This window comes from Aphis gossypii, unplaced genomic scaffold (genome assembly GCF_020184175.1).
Source record: "Aphis gossypii isolate Hap1 unplaced genomic scaffold, ASM2018417v2 Contig00520, whole genome shotgun sequence".
Taxonomy (NCBI): domain Eukaryota; kingdom Metazoa; phylum Arthropoda; class Insecta; order Hemiptera; family Aphididae; genus Aphis; species Aphis gossypii.
In genome coordinates, this window is record NW_026083141.1 from 1,073 (window position 1) to 22,434 (window position 21,362).

The window sequence follows — 21,362 nt, forward strand, 5'->3', positions numbered from 1 at the left end:
AACCCCAGTGTCCAGCCACGATGATGGGCTGAGATCACCCACGAGGGCCCGGGCGGCGGCCGAAAATTGCTCCAGCCACCACAACCATGCAGCCACGTCAAAACTCAATGTCGTAATATGTTTTTATTTCCCCTGTCCCCCCTTTTACCAGCACGCTTTCCCGGTAACCCTGCGAGGGCACGCCATGATTGATATGGCGTGTGGCCTCCTGTGGGCCGGGAAAGTATACATCCTATTGTTATTATTTTATAACTGCCGTGTGCCATCCTATTATTATTATTTTATAGCTGCCGTATGCCATCCTATTATTATTATTTCTTAACTGCCGTGCGCCAAATTATTATTATTTTGTAGCTGCCATGCGCCACCTATTATATTGTTTAAAAAAAAAACTGTCATCTTATTATTTATAATGTTAAATATTACCCTAAAGAGGTCAATCTAATATATCCACGTGATTACCGTAATACAAATCTTATTATTTTAACATTATTTTCCCCCCTTAATAAATCCTCGGCATTCACTTGCCGTTGCGTGTTTAAAGCCTAACCGACTTGGCCCTCGGGTCATCACGCGGTGCGGCTCGTAGGTCACGGCAAAAGTGTTCCCCTTTTGTCGTGGGTGGTTTACGGAGCCCTAAAAAGCTCCGGATTCTCACAATGTCTTCTGTGATGAGGTCTCCGCTTTTATTATTTTCATCAGTTGGCCAAACTTCTATTTCAAATTGATCATACACTGGATCAATGATTCCATTTGAATTATCTGCTGTTTAGTATAATACATAATTTGCTAAATATTTACAATTATTGTTTTCTCAAATAATTAAGTATTATAACATATAGTCATGATATGATCGAACTAAGAAAAAAGTAACTGTAATTAAATAAATTAAAATGTTAATTAACTTACTTATGACGTTAGAATCAAATGCACAGTTAATTCCTTCAACAGATACTTGAATAGTTCTGAATAGTTCTGATTCAAGTTCTGTAGAAGGTTCAGATAAATTTTTAAAAGGATCACTACCAGTAACAAAAAGCTGAGATTTGTTACCTCTTAAATTTTTTTTTATGTTGTCATATTTTTGTTTTAAATAACTTGCAGTTCTTGGCTATTAAAGTAAAATAAATTAAATACTTACCTACTAATTACCAATTGTACAAAAATATGATGTATTCTTACAGATCCTGGTGATTGGCTGTTATATTGTTCAGCAATTTCTCCCCAAGTCTTTTCTTTGTCTTTCCAGGTAACAGCATTGGATGATTTATTTTCCAACACTGTTTTCCTGGAAAGATCAATTTTTAATAAAAGTTCCTTTTCGGTAAAACTGAAATTATTGGAACGTTTCCTTTTACTTAACCCACTCATTTTATATTCTTCACTTACACAACTACAAAGTACAAGTGTACAAACGTATTATGTAAAATCAACTCGCAACTGGCACTTTCAAAACACAATCACTGATAATAGCAAAAACAAAATAAGATAATACACTTTTTACAGTATGACCATTCATAAGATATATTGATTTTACGGGTGGTCATACTGCAAAAAGTGTATTATCACTATTATATTTTATTATTTTGCTTATTTGTTTTTGTTAGTATCAGTGATTGTGTTTTGAAAATTGAAAGTGATTGTTGTGTATTTACCGTGAATCGTGATCTTTACATAATTATTAATTTGTTACATAATACTTTTGCAATAAATTTTTTCTATAATGAGTTCATCAATCAAAAGAAAACGTTCATCTAATTTCAGTTTTTCCAATAAAGAACTTTTGTTAAAAATTGCTCTTTCCAGGAAAGCAGTATTGGAAAATAAAACGTCCAATGCTGTTACCTGGAAAGACAAGGAGAAGTGTTGGGAAAATATTGCTATAGAATTTAATAGCCAAACTGGTGGTTCTGTAAGTACCAATAAATTATAGGGAACACATTTTTCTAGTATTTAATTAAAATTATTGTTGATATATTATTATCATTATTATTTTTACAGCCGAGAGATGGAAACAGCTTAAAAATGAAATACGAAAATATTAAGAAGTCGATGAGGTGTCTAAAATCAGCACTATTTGTGACGGGGTGGAGGACCAGCTCTTAGTATCCATGAACTACCATCAGAATATGAGGCTGAGATATTTAGAACCATACAAGTTTCAGTAGAAGGTGTACCCTGTGGTCTTGATTCAGATGCTATTGATAGTAAGTAGTTAATTAAACTATTATTTTATTAATTATTTTCAACTCAAAATAGCAGACATTTCAAATACTATACTGGTAAATGAACATTATGATCCCCTCTTATCCGAATTACAAGAGTTACACAATAATGGCAATGGTATGACTGATGAAGATGATGTTGAAGAACCATCTATTACTACAGTTTTTCCTTCAAATATTGATGATAGTAAGTAAAATAAAAGTAGTTAAAATATGTTTATTGATTGTATTTTTTTAATAATACAGTACCAAATACTTCTACTTGGGTACCAGCTGATTCAGTAAAATTGTAAAGAACAAACGGGAAAAGTATTAAGTTAAGCAATAATATACCGACACCAGGTAAGTAGCTAATGCACATTTCAGGTTTTAGATACACCTTAGAGCAGGAATCATCAAGTTTTGACGGGCCTTAAAATTTTTCAAAATTACCATTAAGGAATTCCATAAATATTAATTGGTAATCCCTTCTTTAGTCTTGAGTAGGCCACTTTACAGATATTTGAAATTTAAGTAATATTATAAATATTGATAGACAAAGAGATCAACAGCCAAATAGGTGAGTACTAAAGATTAGTTTCATAAAAAGGAAAATTTAAATTTTTTATTCTGTTGCTAAAAACCAATTATTTTAAATTGGAAGTTTGTAAGTTATATTGTGTAATACATTCAGTGTGAATTATTAATTGATTCTAATATAATTTTTTTATAATTACAATCAAAATTATGGACTTGTAATTATTAGTATTGTAAAGTATTTCATCAAAATAGTTTAAAAACTAATTTGAATTTAATGCGATTTTATTTATGGTGTTTGAATAAGTATTTTAAATATATTTACTTTGTTGTTAAGTATATCTACTAACAATATTTTAACTTGTAATTAAGTATATAAAGTATTTTTCAAAATTATTTGGGTAGTGTATCATTAACTTTTTTAAATATTCAGTACAACACTAGTTATTTGATAAATTGTTAATAGTCAATTAATGAGTTCTTGTTTTGCTTTTTATTTATTCTGGTTCATATCATATTTTGTCATGCAAGTATGCAACTAAGGTTTATTGGTTTGTACATGTCTATTTTAAAATACAATTAACCAAAAGCATTGTAGGTAGATTAACAATAATATGAAGTGAGTACCCGGTTTTTAAGGGCTGTATTCATAGTTGATGCTTGAGAATAAGTATTCCTTAAGCTGTACTTATGACTCAAATGAGATTCATAAACGAGACTTTGGCTTAAGAAAAGAAAATGTATTATTTAAATTAAAGTTGGTCGAGACCTACCTTAAGCATTGCTTTAGTTATTATTTCATTATTTTTAAATTATCATAAATATGTTAAACAATATCTTAGCCATCAACTATAAATACGGCACTAAGTTTTTATACCTTAATACCTTACGTACACAATGTCACAATTCACTAACCAATTACTTTTGTGCAGTGTTTGATCTGAAGCTAATTAAAGGGGATCATATTATAATCCATTGTTCAATTTTTGTCCATTGTAAATAATCAATTAAAAAAAAGTCCAAATTTCCTTTCATTGCCTCCCTCAAATCCGCCACAACCTAAATTCCTCCTTATTTTACATTCTGAACAGTGATCCACTCAAGTCTATTTTATATTTCTTACCTCTTTTTCTGTCTCATTTTTCTATTTATTCCAATTATTACCAGATCCTTCATTGAAAAAAAAAAAATATATGTTACTAAAAAATAGTAGAACTAACAGAAAAAAAAAAGTTTAGTTGCATTCCAAGAGGAATTAGTGAGACAAGAACTTTTGCTATCAAAAGAAATCCACGATTTGAAGATTAAACATATGAAAGTAGAACATGAGCTACGTATGTTTAATTCTTCAAAATGAATATGCCAATTCTTCTAAATGAAAATATAATAATATATATGAATAGACTTAAAACATTGATTTTTAATCTTAAATTATATTTTTGAAAAATTACATTTTAATTATTTTACATTTGTTAATAATAACAAATAATAGGTTAAATAATAAAGTTTATTATTAAATAGTTAGTTTCATAAATATATTATATATAATTAAAATGTAAACAAACTTTTTGATTATTTTTAATTTAAATTTTTTTGTTATTTAATTATGTATTAAAAAATATAGTATCTTTCAATTTTTTTTTATTTGCTACTATTGATTTATTTTTTGTAATAAAATTTAAATAATGATTAGTTTATTAGTATAAGTTTTTAATAAATATAAATAGTTATTTATTATTTTACCTTAATCGTATATTATTACTGTTATTATAATACCTTAAAGTTACAGTTGTGAAAAATACTCATTCAATAATCGAGATCTAGCATTAGTCTGATTATTTTGAATTATAGGTATATTCTCTAAAACTTCTTCTGGTAATTGGATTACTGAATTATCATATGGTATTTGATCAGTTTTGTCAATTGCTATGTTATGAAGAACTGAACATGCAATGATAACTGATTGCACCTTATGTGCTTGGAATCTCAGTCCAAGGGACAATATAGGAAAGCGACGTTTCCAAACACTATATGTACGCTCTACTGGATTTCTAGTTCTTATCTTTGATTCATTGTAAACATTTTCTGGCCCAAGCTGTGGATTAAGAAATGGGGTTACAACATGATCTGTATTGGCATATCCAGAGTCTGCAACAATTAAACTATTGCCCCATTTCTTTGTAAAATGTAAGTCTTGGTATATTTTTGAGTTGGAGAATATAGTTGAATCGTGAGTTGAAGCCGACCAGCGTGCATTTATATCCATAATTTTTAGTTTTGAAGATACCACTGTTTGGACATTGAATGAGAACCACCCCTTTCGATTACGAAAATACTTAGCATTTGGGCCACTTTAAATAAATGATTCATTTTTTTTTTAACATGTTTATTCATAAAAATTAAAACTAGTATATTTGGATTGTTAAAAATTATATAATATGTTTTAACATTTGATATGCCATTTTTTTAGGGTAGATGTTTAAATAATCACAAATCCAAATCAACCATTATATTATTATAATAGGTAACTACATTATTATACCTACATACGAGTATAATATACATCACAACTTACCAGGACTTTGAATTTTCACATGGGTGCATTGGGTGCAATCTATAGCCCCAATAACTAATGGAAATTTCGCTATTTTATAAAAATCTTTTTATAACTGCCTAATTTCAAAATCATTATCTGGCATTCAAACATACTCTTTACGAAGGTTAGCTATAGCCAGGCTTACATCTCGAACTATGAGGCATGCTGATGATTTGCTAACCCCAATACAATCACCTGCACTAATTAAATAGCTCCCCGTGGCATAAAACCGTTAAGTTAATAATAGTCTTTGAGCCGGAGTTACAGCATGATTCCTGTTCAAAATTATAAATTATTGTTAAATAAATATATTATACTTAGCCCACGAATAATACCTTATTTCGTGGCTAAGCATATACTTGCAATCGGGTATAATATAAATATAAATAATAACACACCTATCCGAGTTTGATGAAATGGAATTTTTTATAGTATTGAAAACTTCAATAACCGTCTCTTTAGATAATCGAAATCTGACTTTAAAATCGTAATCATCCCATTTATTAAAATGATCGATCCTACATCTTATAGTATAAGGTCTTCGCACATAGTTTACGTACTCGTTCATTATCGTCATCTTCAAAGAGTATAGCATGGTCCATGATGAGTTCCATGGTGAGTATAAAGTACAAGTATAAAAAAAATAACGAGAGTAGAAAATTTCAAATTTACATATATTTTGTAGTCTGATTTTTTTTTATCAGAAAAACAACTATTTGCCTTTATGTAGTGTAACCTGCAGTTAATGGTTTAACTGTAGGAAATATTAGCGATTAGCTTAACTGCTAGTTAAGCCTTTCAGTTAGCTTAATCCAGGTTTGATAAACAGTTTAACTGAGACATACATTTAACTGGCAGTTAAATCTCACTAACTGTCAGTTAAGTATGATTGAAAAACCGGGCCTTAATATTATTATAATCTAATTTTATATAAAGTTGTTGACTGTTGTCAAGGGGAATTCCTTTGGCCGTTGTGTATAATGTGGCCGTTGCAAACAAACAAAAGTACATTAAATAATAAATAACAGCTATACTCTTTACTTCTTTAGTAATATTGGTGTCACTATCCACCACATCATAATCATAAGTGTACAAAAATATTATACATTTGTTTTGTGTAAGGTGTAACATTTGAAACATCTATTCTAACCAGTCTGGCGTCTACCTAACAAACCCACCCGCCCACCCACCTAAATATATTGTGTTGCGGTCGCAACAGATAGATATAGGGATCGGCGCCACTGTATACTATCCCTCTGAATACGTGATTTCTTGCTTGACTGATCGTGGGCATCAACTGATCATTGTATTGTGGCACTACACAGTTAATGGATTTTAAAATAATTAAACTAAAAGTGAAAGAACCGAATGGATTTATAGATAAATTAATGCTTACCTACTGTACATTACGAATAACATTGTAATAATAGATAAAATAGGTATTATTATAATAATAGTTAATTTAATGCTTACTAATATCAATATGTGAAAGGGTAAAATTTATTTAAAAGTGAAACATAACATATAATAATTAGCATGACATGGTTTATAGATTTAAAAATAATTTAACTGCGTACGATTAGTAAATGCGAAAGAACTGAATTAATAAATAGGCAATTTAATGCTTACTGTATAATATAAAGACATTTACGAATAGCATTGTAATAAATTAATAATTGTAATTATATTGTTTGGATGGTTGGATGGTATAAAATAAGGAGATTAAATGTAAATTTCATCAGTTAATTTTCAACACCAAATGGCAAGTTTGGTTAGTAATAATGTCGAACACAAGTAGTCAAAATTCCGATGAAGAATATATCAATGTAAGTACATACATATTATTATTATTTGGTATATCATTAATATTTTAATTTAAAAATATGATACTGTAAATTTAGGAATTTTATACCAACAAAAAAAATGGGGTGCAGCAGAATCTAAAAACAAAATTAAAGAAAAAGAAAGTATCAATGTCATACACGAGTAGCCTAAATACTGATGATGAAGATGTCAATGTAAATACGTCATTATTATTATTATATCATTAATGTTTTAATTTGGGCGCAATACAATTATGATGATTATTTATATGATTTGAAACAGAGTATGCATAGGGTTACCAGACGTCCTCATTTCCCCGGACATGTCCTCTTTTTAAGCTTAAATAAAAACGTCCGGGGGTTTTTTTAAATATTGGAAAATGTCAGGGTTTTTTTATGAAATTTGAATTGTTTTAATAATCACCTCGATGGCTCGATATATATCGATTATCGATATCAGTATACATAATATAGGTATTTATAATATTATGTTCAATGTTCACGATCGAGATTATGGTTATAATCACATTATTATTTATCAATTTTTATTATTATCAAAGAGATTATAAATTACAATCCATAGTGTAAGTCTTCTGTTTGGTGTAAACAAAATGATATAATTTACTGGCTATTTATAGCAACACTCTATAATAACAAATATAATATAATATCATGTCATAACTCTAAACTCATATCATTTTTAATTACAAATTACAATTGACAATATCAATTATTTCAAAGTTAATAATTATGGTCGTGTACTCGTGTGGTGTATCGTGTATTATCGTTAGTCTTAAAGATGTCTAAAAGAAAATGTAAATTTTCTAACAAACTCGAAGTTAAGTATCCGGCGTTTACAATTGGACGAAATGAATATGAAGCAAAATGCTGCATTTGTGATTCATACGTTTCTGTTGCAAATAAAGGTTAGTTATTTGATTTTTTCAAGTTTCGTATATATAAGTGTATTCTAAATGTTGATGGTGTTAACCAGCTGATGTCATACATTTAATAACAAATATTTTTTTAGGTTCCAGTGATTTAACTGCTCATATTGAAACTACAAAACACAAGAAAAGATTGATTGAATCATCTACTTCAAGAAAGGTATCAGATTTTTTAATTAACAAAAATTTAACTGGAAGTCTTAAAATTTGGGCATCAGAAGGAGCATTATCATTTCATACTGTAAAACATCACAATAGTTATAAGTCTATGGACTGCACCCCTGCATTGATACGACAAATGTGTGATGATTCTGATATTGCAAAAAAACTGTCTTGTGCAAGAACTAAGACCGAGGCAATTATTGATCATGTTTTAAGCCCACATTCAATTGATGTTGTAATTTCTGCTTTGTCTAATGTTCCATATTTGAGTATATGCACTGATGGTAGCAATCATGGTAGTACAAAAATGTTTCCAGTATTAGTACAATATTTTGAAGCTTCTAATGGAATACAAGTTAAACTTCTAGACTTAAAAAATACTCCAAATGAAAAATCTGAAACTATTTCTGAATTGCTGATACAAACGTTAAATAAATATAAGTTAGGTGACAAATGTATAGCTTTTGTAGGTGACAACACAAATACTAATTTTGGTGGGATAAATAGAAAAGAAGGCTGTAATATATTTACCAATTTGAAAAATAATCTCAACCAGGAACTAGTTGGTATTGGCTGTCCTGCACATATATTACATAATTCCATTCATCATGGTGTTGACCAATTAGATAACATAGATATTGATTCTATTGTTTTAAAAATATTCAATTATTTTTCAATTTACACAGTAAGAACTGAAAAATTAAAGGAGTTCTGTGATTTTGTTAATATTAATTATCGAAATTTACTTTATCATAGTAAAACTAGGTGGTTAAGTCTATTTCCTGCAATTAATCGCATTCTACAAATGTATCCTTCATTAAAATCTTTTTTTCTATCAGAAAAACAACCTCCAAAAGCTATCAAAAGCTTTTTTGAAAATGACTTTAGTGAAATATATTTGTGGTTTATTCATTCATTGATGTACATTTTTCATAAGAAAATGGAATTGATAGAGGCTGAAAAAAATTCAATAATAGAAGTTACTTACATTCTTGACACAATTATGAATATTCTTCAAGAAAGATATGATGCTAAATTTATACCACTCAAAGTTAAAGAATTATTAACTATATTAAGAAATAATGGACAAGATACTGCTTGTGAGAAATTTTTAGAAGATGTTTTAAGAGTATACGCCTCATCTTTAGAATACCTTAAAAAGTGGTCTCATACATTGTCTGACTTCAAGGTAAATATTTTAGTTTTCTATTAAATAATCCAATAAAACTGTTCAAAATGATATAATAATATATTATCAGGTATTCAAGTGGATGAATTTTGAGGAAAACGTTGATATAAAATATGAAAGTCTTGAAGAAACTACAATTTTCTTAAAAAATAAAAATATAGATATAAATGATATTTTACTATTCGATCAATTTATAAACTTAAAAAACTTCTTAAAAAGACAAGATAGCTCATACTTTTCACAAAATTCTTCAACTAAATTATGTATTTTTTTTAAATCAAATAATAACATTACCAGTTATTCAGAAATACTCAAAATTTCACAATATTTTTTTTGTATACCTGGTCACAATGCCAATACTGAAAGAATATTTTCTCTAATATCTTCTCAATGGACTAAAGAAAGAAACAGACTTTCTATAGAATCTATTAAAGGGATAGTAACATTGCAATTTAATTTTAAATCATTTTCATGTTTGGATTTTCATAAATATTTATTACAACCGGATAATAAAAAATTAGTTCTAAGTATAGGAAATTCAAATAAGTATCTATAAACAGAAAAAAATTGATATTGACAAAGTACCTAAACCATAATGTACCTGATTAATATTATAATTTATGCTATGATTTTTTTTATTATTATTTTATATATGTTTACATATGTTTGATAAAGACTATACAAATAAAACTGCATATTATGATAAAAATGTTAGTACTTATTTATTTCTAAATTACGAAGAAATTCTATAGTATTTAATTCTAAATATCAACTAATAAATGTGTACAATTAAATATAATTTATACCTAATGATATATCATCTACATCATATTATTATTACAGTAGATGCAATAGGTACATTATAAGAAAAATAAAATGTCCTCTTTTATTGTCAACAATAAATGGTAACCCTAAGTATGCAAGTGTCGCATAAATTAGCGAGAGAGAAGTTAATTGAACATAAAGTAAAAAGTAAGGAGCGGTATGACGAAAATGAGAATCCTGTAAATATACACGTGAAAGATTTAGTACTTTTAAAAGATAACACTCATAAAAACTTAATTCACTATAGTTAGGACCATATGAAGTAATTGAAGTAATAGGAGATGAAAATATAGTTATACAACGTGGCCGACGAGGCATTTCCGTAAATAAAAATAATGTAAAACGATATTATAATGATAAAGCAAATGATTAATTAAATATAAGATTATAGTATTAATGAATAAATTTAAGAAAGGTTTGTGAAATAAAAAAGAATTAAAAAAATAGTAATGAATAAACTAGGTATGAATGACGAGTTAGAATGTAAAAAAAATAAGGTCAATGTTACGATACATATTTCGTAAGACTAAAATCAAAATTATAGTTTGCACAAATTTAAACTGCAAAAACGTAGAGTATATGGAAGAAGAGAATGTAACTATACTAAAACAATTTCATGATCTAAGAATGGATGTAGAATTTACTAAACATAATATATTTAATCATATTATGATAAAAAAAAACAACGATATGAAAATTTAATAAAGCATTTAAAAAATATAAATACTGTTATATCCTAAGTGTAAGTTTAATTATTCAGTTATTTAATTTGGTATGTGGGTAGAACGTAACATTCGTGTGTAATATCATTGATTATAAATTATTATAGATTGCTCACTGTTATAGAAAATATGTTGCGGGAGAACCGAGTTTAATTGATTGCCAATAGGTAGCGATACGGGTAACAATAAAATAATATTGTACTATCGATAGACCATGACAAATTAAATTTAATTTGTCATGCGATAGACGATAATTATTATGTAATATGTTTTATTTTGGGTTGCGACTGGGCCGGTCTACTATCACGACTGTAGTGAACTGGCAGCGACCCCAAGTGTGGTAGGTTCTGCACTTGTCACACACTTATATGTAAATATCTCTGGAACGCTTGTCGGTCGTACGTCAGTGGATGGAAGTCGGATAAATAAGTAGAACACAATAATTTAATATAAGGTACCGTTTATTATGTTAAAAGTATAATTGTACTTAGTATTTAATACTATTAGATAAATTTGAGGACAGAGTATAAGTGACTCTGCCCGAGAAATAGTTAATTTAAAACTGGGATCTAGACGAGTGCAAGCGGCGATGTTAGGGCGCGGCCCAACGACTAAGCTAAGTCCGGTGATCTGGGATATTAGACTAATTCTAACCCACACAGCATTTGTCAATCATAACGATTGTATTAATGTTTTACTTTGATTGGAATTTAAATATTTAAAATTAAAACTTTATCCAACGTTGTATGATTATTTAATTTAAGATTCCGAGCGGATCTATTTTTATGTTATAACTAGCTGGCTCCGTGCACTTCGTTGCCCGTTAAAAATGCCAATTCTATATAATATGATTCGAATTTTGATTAATTTGTTATTTAATATTCGGTTTAACGGTGTTCAAAACTTAGACATTTTCATTGACCGTTTTGATTCTCAAAAATCTTGTAAAACCACCACTTTAATATGCGAATTTTGTAAAATGCTTTCTTATTGCACACTAAATTTGTGGTACGATTTTACGAATGTACCGTGTAAATTGTAAGCATCGATCTATCATTGTTCAGGTTCTACGTTTATCAGTCAGTGAGTTACTCAAGTCATAATATTATAGTCATTCTGCTTGCCGTTGCCATGAGACTCTCTTATGATTATGCGAGCAGTATATTATCATGTAGGCAATCCACACATGGTGGATTGCGGACCCCGCGAGATGTGTACGTAAGCTTATAATTTCTAACACTTAAGTTTCAAAGTTTTATCATTTTTTTATTTTACTACGGTGGGTAAAATACAATAATGTGCCATCTCGTGGTTTTTAAATAAAAAAAATACATTTTACCTGTTGGAAAAACAATAAAACTTGGTATAACTTGTTATGTTAGTTTATTGCTGTGAATTTGAAATTTACTGTAGACATTGACTTATTTTGTTAATTCTTATTTTTGTTGTTATGGTTTTAACAAAATATAACAACAGGTCTATAATTGTTATATTCAATCATAATCAATAGTGACCTTAATATAGTTTATTTTCTTGCTGGACTGCAGTGATAGTTGTTGTTGTTTTTTTACATCCAGATTCCGAAGTTTTTTGGTGGATTTTCCTAAAATTGTACTACATAAGCACCTTCTCTTGCGACCAATAGGAGCGAATCATCAGTGAAAAATGTTACAAAAATGGGGAAAATAAATAATAATAACAAAAAAAATTGTTACCATGATTACCGAAAATAAAATAGTAATAATAATAATAATAATAATAATAGTAATAGTAGTCATAGGTATTTTTTATTTTTCATCGTATTTTTTTTTAATTTTCCGTGCAATTTTCTTAACTTTTTCTTACATAAGAACCTTCTCCTGGAAATTACGACCCAAACAAAATAAGAATGAGCGAAATCGATCCAGCCGTTCTCAATTGATAAAATGTTATACATTTTTGTCTGTATTTTCATATATATAAAGATAGAAGATAGATAGATTATTGTGAACTAAAAAAAATTCACTCAACAAATTTCAAATTTCCAAACTAAAATAACTATAGAAACCATAGATTATATTGATTGTACATCGATCTGATGTTTAGATGTCTACGTCTACCATAGAGTAAATAAAGACAATGGTATCGAGTTCAAATCCCAGACATCAATGAATAGATTTTGCACTTTTTCTACTTATTCGGTTGACTTTTTAAAATAATTAGCGAAATCGGTTCAGCTGTTCTCAATTGATGAATTTTTATACATTTTTGTCTCCATTTTTATATATATAGATTTTTAATTTCTTTTTTTACTATGACAACGATTTAAGTTTGCATGTCTATTTGCATGCATTTTTAAAAACATTTTAAATAAATGATTTATTTTATTTAAATGGTTGCCATTGACTACCAAAAATAATTTAGTTGACTATTTGCTGGATAGATGGCGCTTCTATAATTTCATCACCACCTCTTCATATTTCTCTAATCCGATAACTTTCTCAAATTTTTCGTCCGTAAGAACCTTCTCCTGGCAATTACGACCCGAACAAAAAAAGAATGAGCGAAATCGGTCCAGGCGTTGTTGAGTTATGCGCTTACCAACACATTTTGCGATTCATTTTTATATATAAGATTGAAATATTGAATAAAACTTAATTAATTTTTGATAAAATTATTTAAATATTAATACAAATTTTAAATTGTATAATTCTTAATATTTAACATTTATTAACTTACTAAGATTAATGTTTATTCAATTTTGAAAATTAAACATTAACTTTATATTATACTACTTGTTTAATTAATTAATTTTGTGTTCATTGAAAATTAAATATTTAATATTCAATTTAAATATAATATTAAATTATTATATAATATACGCATATATCGCATATATATGCGGCGTTTATTATATTATTATATATATATTACTAATAATATAATTAATAAATAACGTAAATAATGGATTTGTAATAATTAAATTAAATTGGTTATATAATTTTTAAACTTTAATTCTTGTATCCTATATCTTATATATATATATCTATACTATATATCTATCTATCTGTATTCTTCTCTATATCATTCTATGTATTCTTATCTCTATCTTATATATCATTGCTATATCGGTTATTAAGAGGGGAAGCAAAGGGGTTAAGGCTGCGCTAGGCAGCAATTTTTTAATTTCTTGTAGGTGAAAACAAAAGCAGGTTTGAAGTTTTCTAAAATTATTCAAAGAGTTGCATACTAAATAGTATAATAATATATATTAACATATTGTATTATAATTTAATAACGTCTACGTCGATTGACGTCTGATAGCCGTAACTTGTGACGCAACGCGTTGGTTGTGTTCATAGAGTATACTCTATTTTTGTGTTATTATTATTGTGCTCGGGATCGGGAAATCCAGTGATAAAAATAGTTCTTAGTTTTCACCAGCCGGCAGTCACCTGCGTCCCGCGACCCACCATCGCCATCGCCAATAGTATACGCACTACGCAATGTCGCAATCGTAATTATATTATATCTATATAAAACCATATTATGTAATTACTATAATAGACGCGAACGCAACGTAAATACATATAATAATACTCGAAGTCGAAGCTATATTTTTCTCCCATCCTGGTCGATCTGTTACGTCTGGCAGCCTGGCACGCCGTCGGCCGTCGTTGGGTTGTTATTTGTGTCTTTCTTTTATTTGATTATTTCCGACTTTCCGACTGGTATGCGCGAACAGATGAACTTGACGTACGACTCCTATGAGTATTATTCTGCAAGTTCATGACTCTTTAAGTTTTAAGTACTGTAGTTTGTTGTGACTCATCACTCGTTCACTCGTTGCGTTCTTGTGTGCCGATCGTAAACGCCATTTTTAGTATAACTTGGACGCCATGGTCAGTTCCGTTCGTGTTTCGTGTAATCGTGTGACTTGTGCTTACTAACCTAACCGTGCCGGCGACGACGCTTGTTATGTGCATTATATTTCTGTTTAGTCCATGACACCATATATAAAATACTAAATAGTATATTGGCTATTATTTGGTGATCCGGTAAGTATATTTGCAGATATAACAATATTATGCCTTTTTTACACTCGTTTGTTGTAGGTACACTTGTTGGTGTTAGTGATCACTTGTGTTGCCCGAGTTGTTCAAGGTTTACAACATAGTAGTGTTGTCGAATTTCAGCATCGTGGTTGAATTGATTGATGAAATCATATATTCGTCAATAGTCGTCACTCATCAACAGTAGCTGCAGCAATTGTGGGAGTTGCCCATAAGTAAATCCGTAAAGTCAATCAGGTCAATTTTGATTTTTGTTTTATTTAATATTATATTATGTAGGTATTAATTACTAGGCATATACCTAATGATTATTGTATGCAGCTTATTGTTATTTATATTTAGATATTTAGTTATTGAGTGCCTGATAAAAACATAGGTAATTTAATTATTTCAGTCTTACTGTATATTATTCATATACCACGGTCTTTGCATTATTATTTTTACATATACCTATACTAGCCTACATTATTTACTTTTGTGGATCATCCTTACGTCCTATACACGTCGCGAATTATAGTAGCCAACTGCTAGATATTATATAGATTGTAAAGCTATCTCGGGGCTACCTTATGGGCACAACATTAACTTAAAGACTATTTTGAAGATTTTTTAAACATGACTCATAATCAATATTTGAGTAGATCAACTAAAAGAAGAAGGTTTCTTGAGGAAGTTGAAGTAATTGATCTTTTTAAGGAAAATCCATCTTTAGCAACCCCAGAAACTCAACCTTCCTCTCCCCAAGTAAATATTTTAGAAGATAATCTAGATACATCTAACCATATTATTCGACTCTCTGATAACAATAATTCTAATTTTCAAGTTAATAATTTAGATTTAGAAGTATTTGATACTAAATCTGATAGTTGTAATACTAGTGATGAAGAAACAGAAGGTATTAATTTTTTTAATAATGATACAGAGCTCATTATAAAATATTTAGCTCAGTGGGCAGTAAACTTTAATATTACAAATATGGCTCTTTCTGCATTATTAAAATATTTGAAATCACACAAGTGTTTTAAGAGTTTTCCAGTTGATGCGCGTACCATTTTAAAATGTTCAAATACTAAGTCTAAAGAAATTCTACCAGTTCCTCATGGAAAATATTACCATTTTGGCATTGCTAATGGCTTAAGAAATATAAGTAACTTTTTAAATAATTCTGAAGACACAATTAAAATAAATATCGGAATCGATGGTCTGCCTCTTGCAACCAGTTCAGGTAGTTCATTTTGGCCAATTCTTGGTAGTATACAAAACTTTTCATGTAATTATGTCTTTATGATTGGTCTTTATTGGGGATTAGAAAAACCTATAGATAGCAATATATTTTTGAATGATATGGTCAAGAATTAAAAGAATTGTCAAGTGTTGGAATGTCTACACCTTATTGTACAAAAATTGTTTTGGTTAATTGTATTTGTTGTGATGCTCCGGCTAAAAGTTTTGTTACAAAAACATTCATATATACTATGAAAATAGAGTTTGTTTCCCTGGAAAAAAGGCAATTCAAGAACACATATAGATTTTGTAAACCGTAAAAATGAAGAATACCATGTTACTGACTCAATTTCTATTTTAACTGATATACCACATATTGATATAGTTCATAGTTTTAGTCTAGATTACATGCATCTTGTATGCTTGGGTGTTACAAAAAAAATTATTTTATTATGGTTAGGTAATTTAAAAAAATCTCCATTACATGTGCGTTTACAAAACAAAAATGTACAAGCCATTTCATCTAACTTGTTATTTCTTAGACCTCATATATGTAGTGATTTTTCAAGATATCCCAGAGGACTTAATGACTTACCTAGGTGGAAAGCTACAGAGTTTAGGTTATTTTTACTTTATTCAGGTCCTGTGGTCTTAAAAGGTATACTTAATAATGAATGTTACAAACATTTTATTTGCTTGCACATATGTTTTAGAATTTTACTAACTCCAGATATAAGCGTAGAATTAGTTAATTTTAGTGAACAATTATTGATCTATTTTGTAGATAAATTTGGAAAACTTTATGGAAAACATTTTGTTTCTCATAATGTACATGGGCTTCTACATATTGTAGATGATTATAGAAAATTTGGATTTTTAGATAGGTGCTCGTGTTTTCCATTTGAGAATTATATGAAAGTCCTTAAAAAAATGGTCAGAAAGCACGAGAAACCATTAGAACAGGTGATTAAACAGTATAATGAAATATTAGAATTTTGCAAACCAGAATTAGTTATCCCAACTTCTAGCATTAAAATTAAATTAATGAAACCTCATAGTGAAGGACCTCTTATTATTAAGGATAGTACTGTATCCCAATTTAAAACTGCTACAATTAATAACATCAAAATAAGTATTTCATCAATTTCTGATTGCTACATAGGATTTGAAGAACAGGGGAAGTTAAATATTTGTCAAGTTGTTAATATAATATCTAAAAACGACAGAACTGACAATGACTTAGTATTTATTGTTAAAATATTTAATAAAGTTGAGTCGTACTTTGAAAAACCTCTTAATAGTTTTAAATTGGGTATAGCTGTAGTGGACAATTTATCAGAGAATTGTGTTCAAGTTGATATTAATAAAACAAAATTTAAAAAATATATGATACTAAGTAGCAACCAAGATTTGCATCTTATTGCTTTTCCATTCTGCATATACAAATGTAATTTAACATAAAATATTAAAATTTTTGTGTATGATTAAGATTGTAAATAATTAATTTATTGCTCTAAAATTAAACATGATTTATGTATTAGTAAACAATTACCTATATATTATACAATTTGTACTGTAATTTATGATTTTACTGTTTTATTAAATTATAATAAAAACAAAACAAAACAAAATACAAATATTAATTAATATAATATCCATTTTACAATTTTAGAACCTGAAATGGATACAAATTTTTTAGTTGCTCATTTTTTTGATGACGATACAGTCGAAGCTGTGCCTTCATTTTGGTTTACAGGAAAAAATTATGTGCTTGGCCAAAAAATAATGTGCTTGCTAGAAAATTTATTGTTAAAAAATATAAACCAAATGAAAAAGAGTTCAAATTTCTAAGGGCTAGAATTCTTCATAAAAACATAGGTAAACTAAAATAGTGTTTACTATCTATTATTTCATTCAAAATTGTGCTAATATAATAAAAATAACTTTTTCCTCATATATGTATTTTCCTCATACTTATTTTTCAGAAACACTAGAAAAAGCTAGAAAAATAGCAGATATAGCAAAGTATAAATCTGATTTTTCATTAACTGAAGATGAAACTATTAAAGCAGTAAATATACCTAGTTCTCCTTCATCATCAACTGATTCTATGCCACTATTTTCTGACCCTGGTATAAAAAACATAAATACTATTTCTATTTGTAAATTAATTTAAACAAACGCTTTTTTTTTTTTTTGCAAATTATTGATGTACTACGTTAGATATTGAAAATGATAAAAAATTATATTCAACAACTTTAAAAAATAACAATAGGTTTGGTTGTAAAAAAATAAATCCTGGATGGTCTCCTTCGCCAAAAAAAATAAAAAGTAACTATATAGTTTTTATTAACATGGGTATTAATTAATTTGTATTTTGTTTTTATACACATTTTTACATAATTTTATTATGTTCCTTAATGTTAGAGAAAAGTCAGCAACATGTCAATCTAGTTCAGAATAAAAGTTCAAGTGCCAATAAGCAGTTAGTATTTGATGAACAAATAACAAATGATCAACTTTTGGATACTCCATTACAACAAACAAGTTGTTGTAATATTTAAATTTATTATGCTTATAATTTATATAACAATTATATTATTATTGCTTATCACCAAAATATATTTAATTTTAGTAAGTCAAATGGAGAAAAGTATTAATGAACACAATTGGGCACCAACATCATCATCAAAACAGTTTGAATTAAGCAAAGGTACCTATTGGCTATTGGCATTTAAAGTTATTATTATCTTTTAAAATATGTTAAAAATTAAAACATTTATATAATATGTTTAGATACTACTGAATGTCTAAATCAAATCTTAAGAAATTTAACTTTTTTAAAGTATGAATTAAAACAAGTCTTAAGCAATCAAATAGTAATGATGGGCAGATTAGAAGCAACTGAAAATATTTTGGAGCAAAGTCCAGGTAGATTTGAAAGAAAAGTACAAGATGATGGTATGGATTTAACAGATTGTCCGCTTCCGATCAATAACAATATTGATCTTACTACATTGGAAGATAAAATATCTGGTGACCAAGATTTTAAAAATCAATTAGTAAGTTATAAATAACCAAACCTAACCTAACCTATCTGTCATATTAACTCTTATCTTCTCTTCTCTACTAAATGCTTTGCCTTCTAATCTGGTTCGCCATTTTTCTCTGATTAACTAGCTGTTATTTATTAAGCGTTATCTCCAAATTAATTTATCTAAAAAAATATTGATATTTTAAAAAATTCTAAAAAATAAACTAATTGATTTAGATAAATATTTTTACCATCAACATTTTTCTTTTAATTAAATTTACAAATTGGCTATTTTGAATTTTTCCAATAAAAATGTAATCAAATTTTTTTTTATATTGTACGTGTAGCGCAAGTGTCTCTTAAAATAAACAAAAAAAAATTTAAAAAATATTAATAAGAACAAAAGTTATTCTGAAAGTCAGTTCTATCAGTTACACCCTGTATGTATTATTAATTATAAATACACCTTTTTTTAGGTTACTGAGCTTTCATATATTGGCGGAAAAAATGTTAAATTGGTTGTTAAAAGAATCATGTCTAAATTATTTTGTGACAGTTTGCTGTCTAATTACTCATACACTGGTAAAAAAGGAAAAGATAAATTTGCAAGTCTATCAATATGCTCTGTTGTATTTGGTAAGAATAAATTTATTATAAATATTCTATTATATGTATATATGCAATTAGTATAATAATAGTATATAATATTTACTAATTTCTTTCTCCAACTATATAGATTTATATTTTTTTTTGTTAGACTGTAATAATGATGGCTACCAAATTATATTAGGCTCATAATATTATAATTTTAAAAGTCTTATCTATTAATATTTATTATATGCTAATGACTATATATTGTATGATAATATGTACAATTATACAATAATAATAATTATTTGATAACTGATAATTTTAATATAAATATAATTACCTTTTTAGGTGCTGTTAAAAAACAAATAAAATTTAAGAATACTCCATTAAATGAAATCGAAGAAGTCATCAAATACATTTTGGCACAAGCGCCTTTTAATTTAAAAAGATTAGCAGCTAAACAAAATAAAAGCATTTAGCATATTATTATATATTTATACATTAAAATTACTTTTAAAACATATATAATATTTACACATATAATTTTTAAAGAATTTGAACATGCAAGTTAGTTTTTTAGAATATAAAAAGATTATATATTTATATTTATTTAGTTGTGTATTTTATATTATTAAAAAATAAACTATACTATATTATATATACAGGGTGTCCCACGGAGATCTGACAAATGAAATAACAATACAATGATACCCATAGGCGCCCGCGTATGTTACTTAACAAGAATATTGATATTTAAAAAAATTGTAAAAAATCAGCCATTTGACTTAAATAAATGTTTTTACCATATAAATTTTTCTGAAAATCAGATTTACAAATTGGCTATTTTGAATATTCTGGAAAATTTTTTTATCAATTTTTAAGTTTTTTATTTTCAGTATTAAAAAATAAAAAATAAAAAATGTATACTAAAAATGTAGTGCAATTGTCTATGAATTATACTTAAAAGAAATTTTTTAAAAATATTAATCAGAACAAAAGTTATTTCATTTGTCAGATCTCCGTGGGACACCCTGTATACATTATACACCTAAAATAATCCGCTGTTGTTAATAATTTGTTGATGTTTATAATAATATGCGTCCATATAACACCTATATCATATCTAATAATTATAATTAATATTATATATACTCCATCATCATATATTTGATTATTATTTATTAGTGTATGATAACAAATACTGAAGTATTTATATTCTAAAATATATTTATACCTAATTAATTAATTAGGTATAATAGACATTCAAATATAGTAGTTATTTTATTCATTTTTTTATAGATAGATTTTTAATCATGGAACATGATTTATATTTTTACTATAAAAAATAGTCAATCCCATGCAATTTAAACTATTGGATTTATAAAAATAAACAGCTTGTATTTAACAAAATACATAATAATAATATATTGTATTATATATTTTTTACATATATTTA

The 21,362-nt window shown here is 27.6% G+C and overlaps 1 protein-coding gene and 2 pseudogenes across 1 annotated transcript; 2 read left to right on the forward strand and 1 right to left on the reverse strand.

Moving 5' to 3' along the window:
* Positions 1–4,524: 4,524 nt before the first annotated feature.
* On the reverse strand, positions 4,525–5,939 carry LOC126554491 (putative nuclease HARBI1; annotated as a pseudogene).
* A 2,020-nt stretch (positions 5,940–7,959) lies between these two features.
* LOC126554485 (protein FAM200B-like) lies at positions 7,960–15,192 on the forward strand. Its single transcript, XM_050209562.1, has 3 exons — positions 7,960–8,086; positions 8,191–9,458; positions 15,100–15,192. Exons 1-3 carry the CDS (start codon positions 7,960–7,962, stop codon positions 15,190–15,192), a joined length of 1,488 nt encoding a protein of 495 aa, XP_050065519.1.
* A 2,769-nt stretch (positions 15,193–17,961) lies between these two features.
* LOC126554486 (uncharacterized) lies at positions 17,962–20,598 on the forward strand (annotated as a pseudogene).
* Positions 20,599–21,362: the final 764 nt, after the last annotated feature.

What these genes read in the sequence shown, in the direction of transcription:
- LOC126554485 (XM_050209562.1), top strand. Translation starts at nt 7,960, where the DNA reads ATGTCTAAAAGAAAATGTAAATTTTCTAACAAACTCGAAGTTAAGTAT. An exon ending in CGTTTCTGTTGCAAATAAAG is followed by an intron (nt 8,087 to 8,190) that starts GTTAGTTATTTG and finishes ATATTTTTTTAG; the next exon opens with GTTCCAGTGATTTAACTGCT. An exon ending in ATACATTGTCTGACTTCAAG is followed by an intron (nt 9,459 to 15,099) that starts GTAAATATTTTA and finishes CGTTTGTTGTAG; the next exon opens with GTACACTTGTTGGTGTTAGT.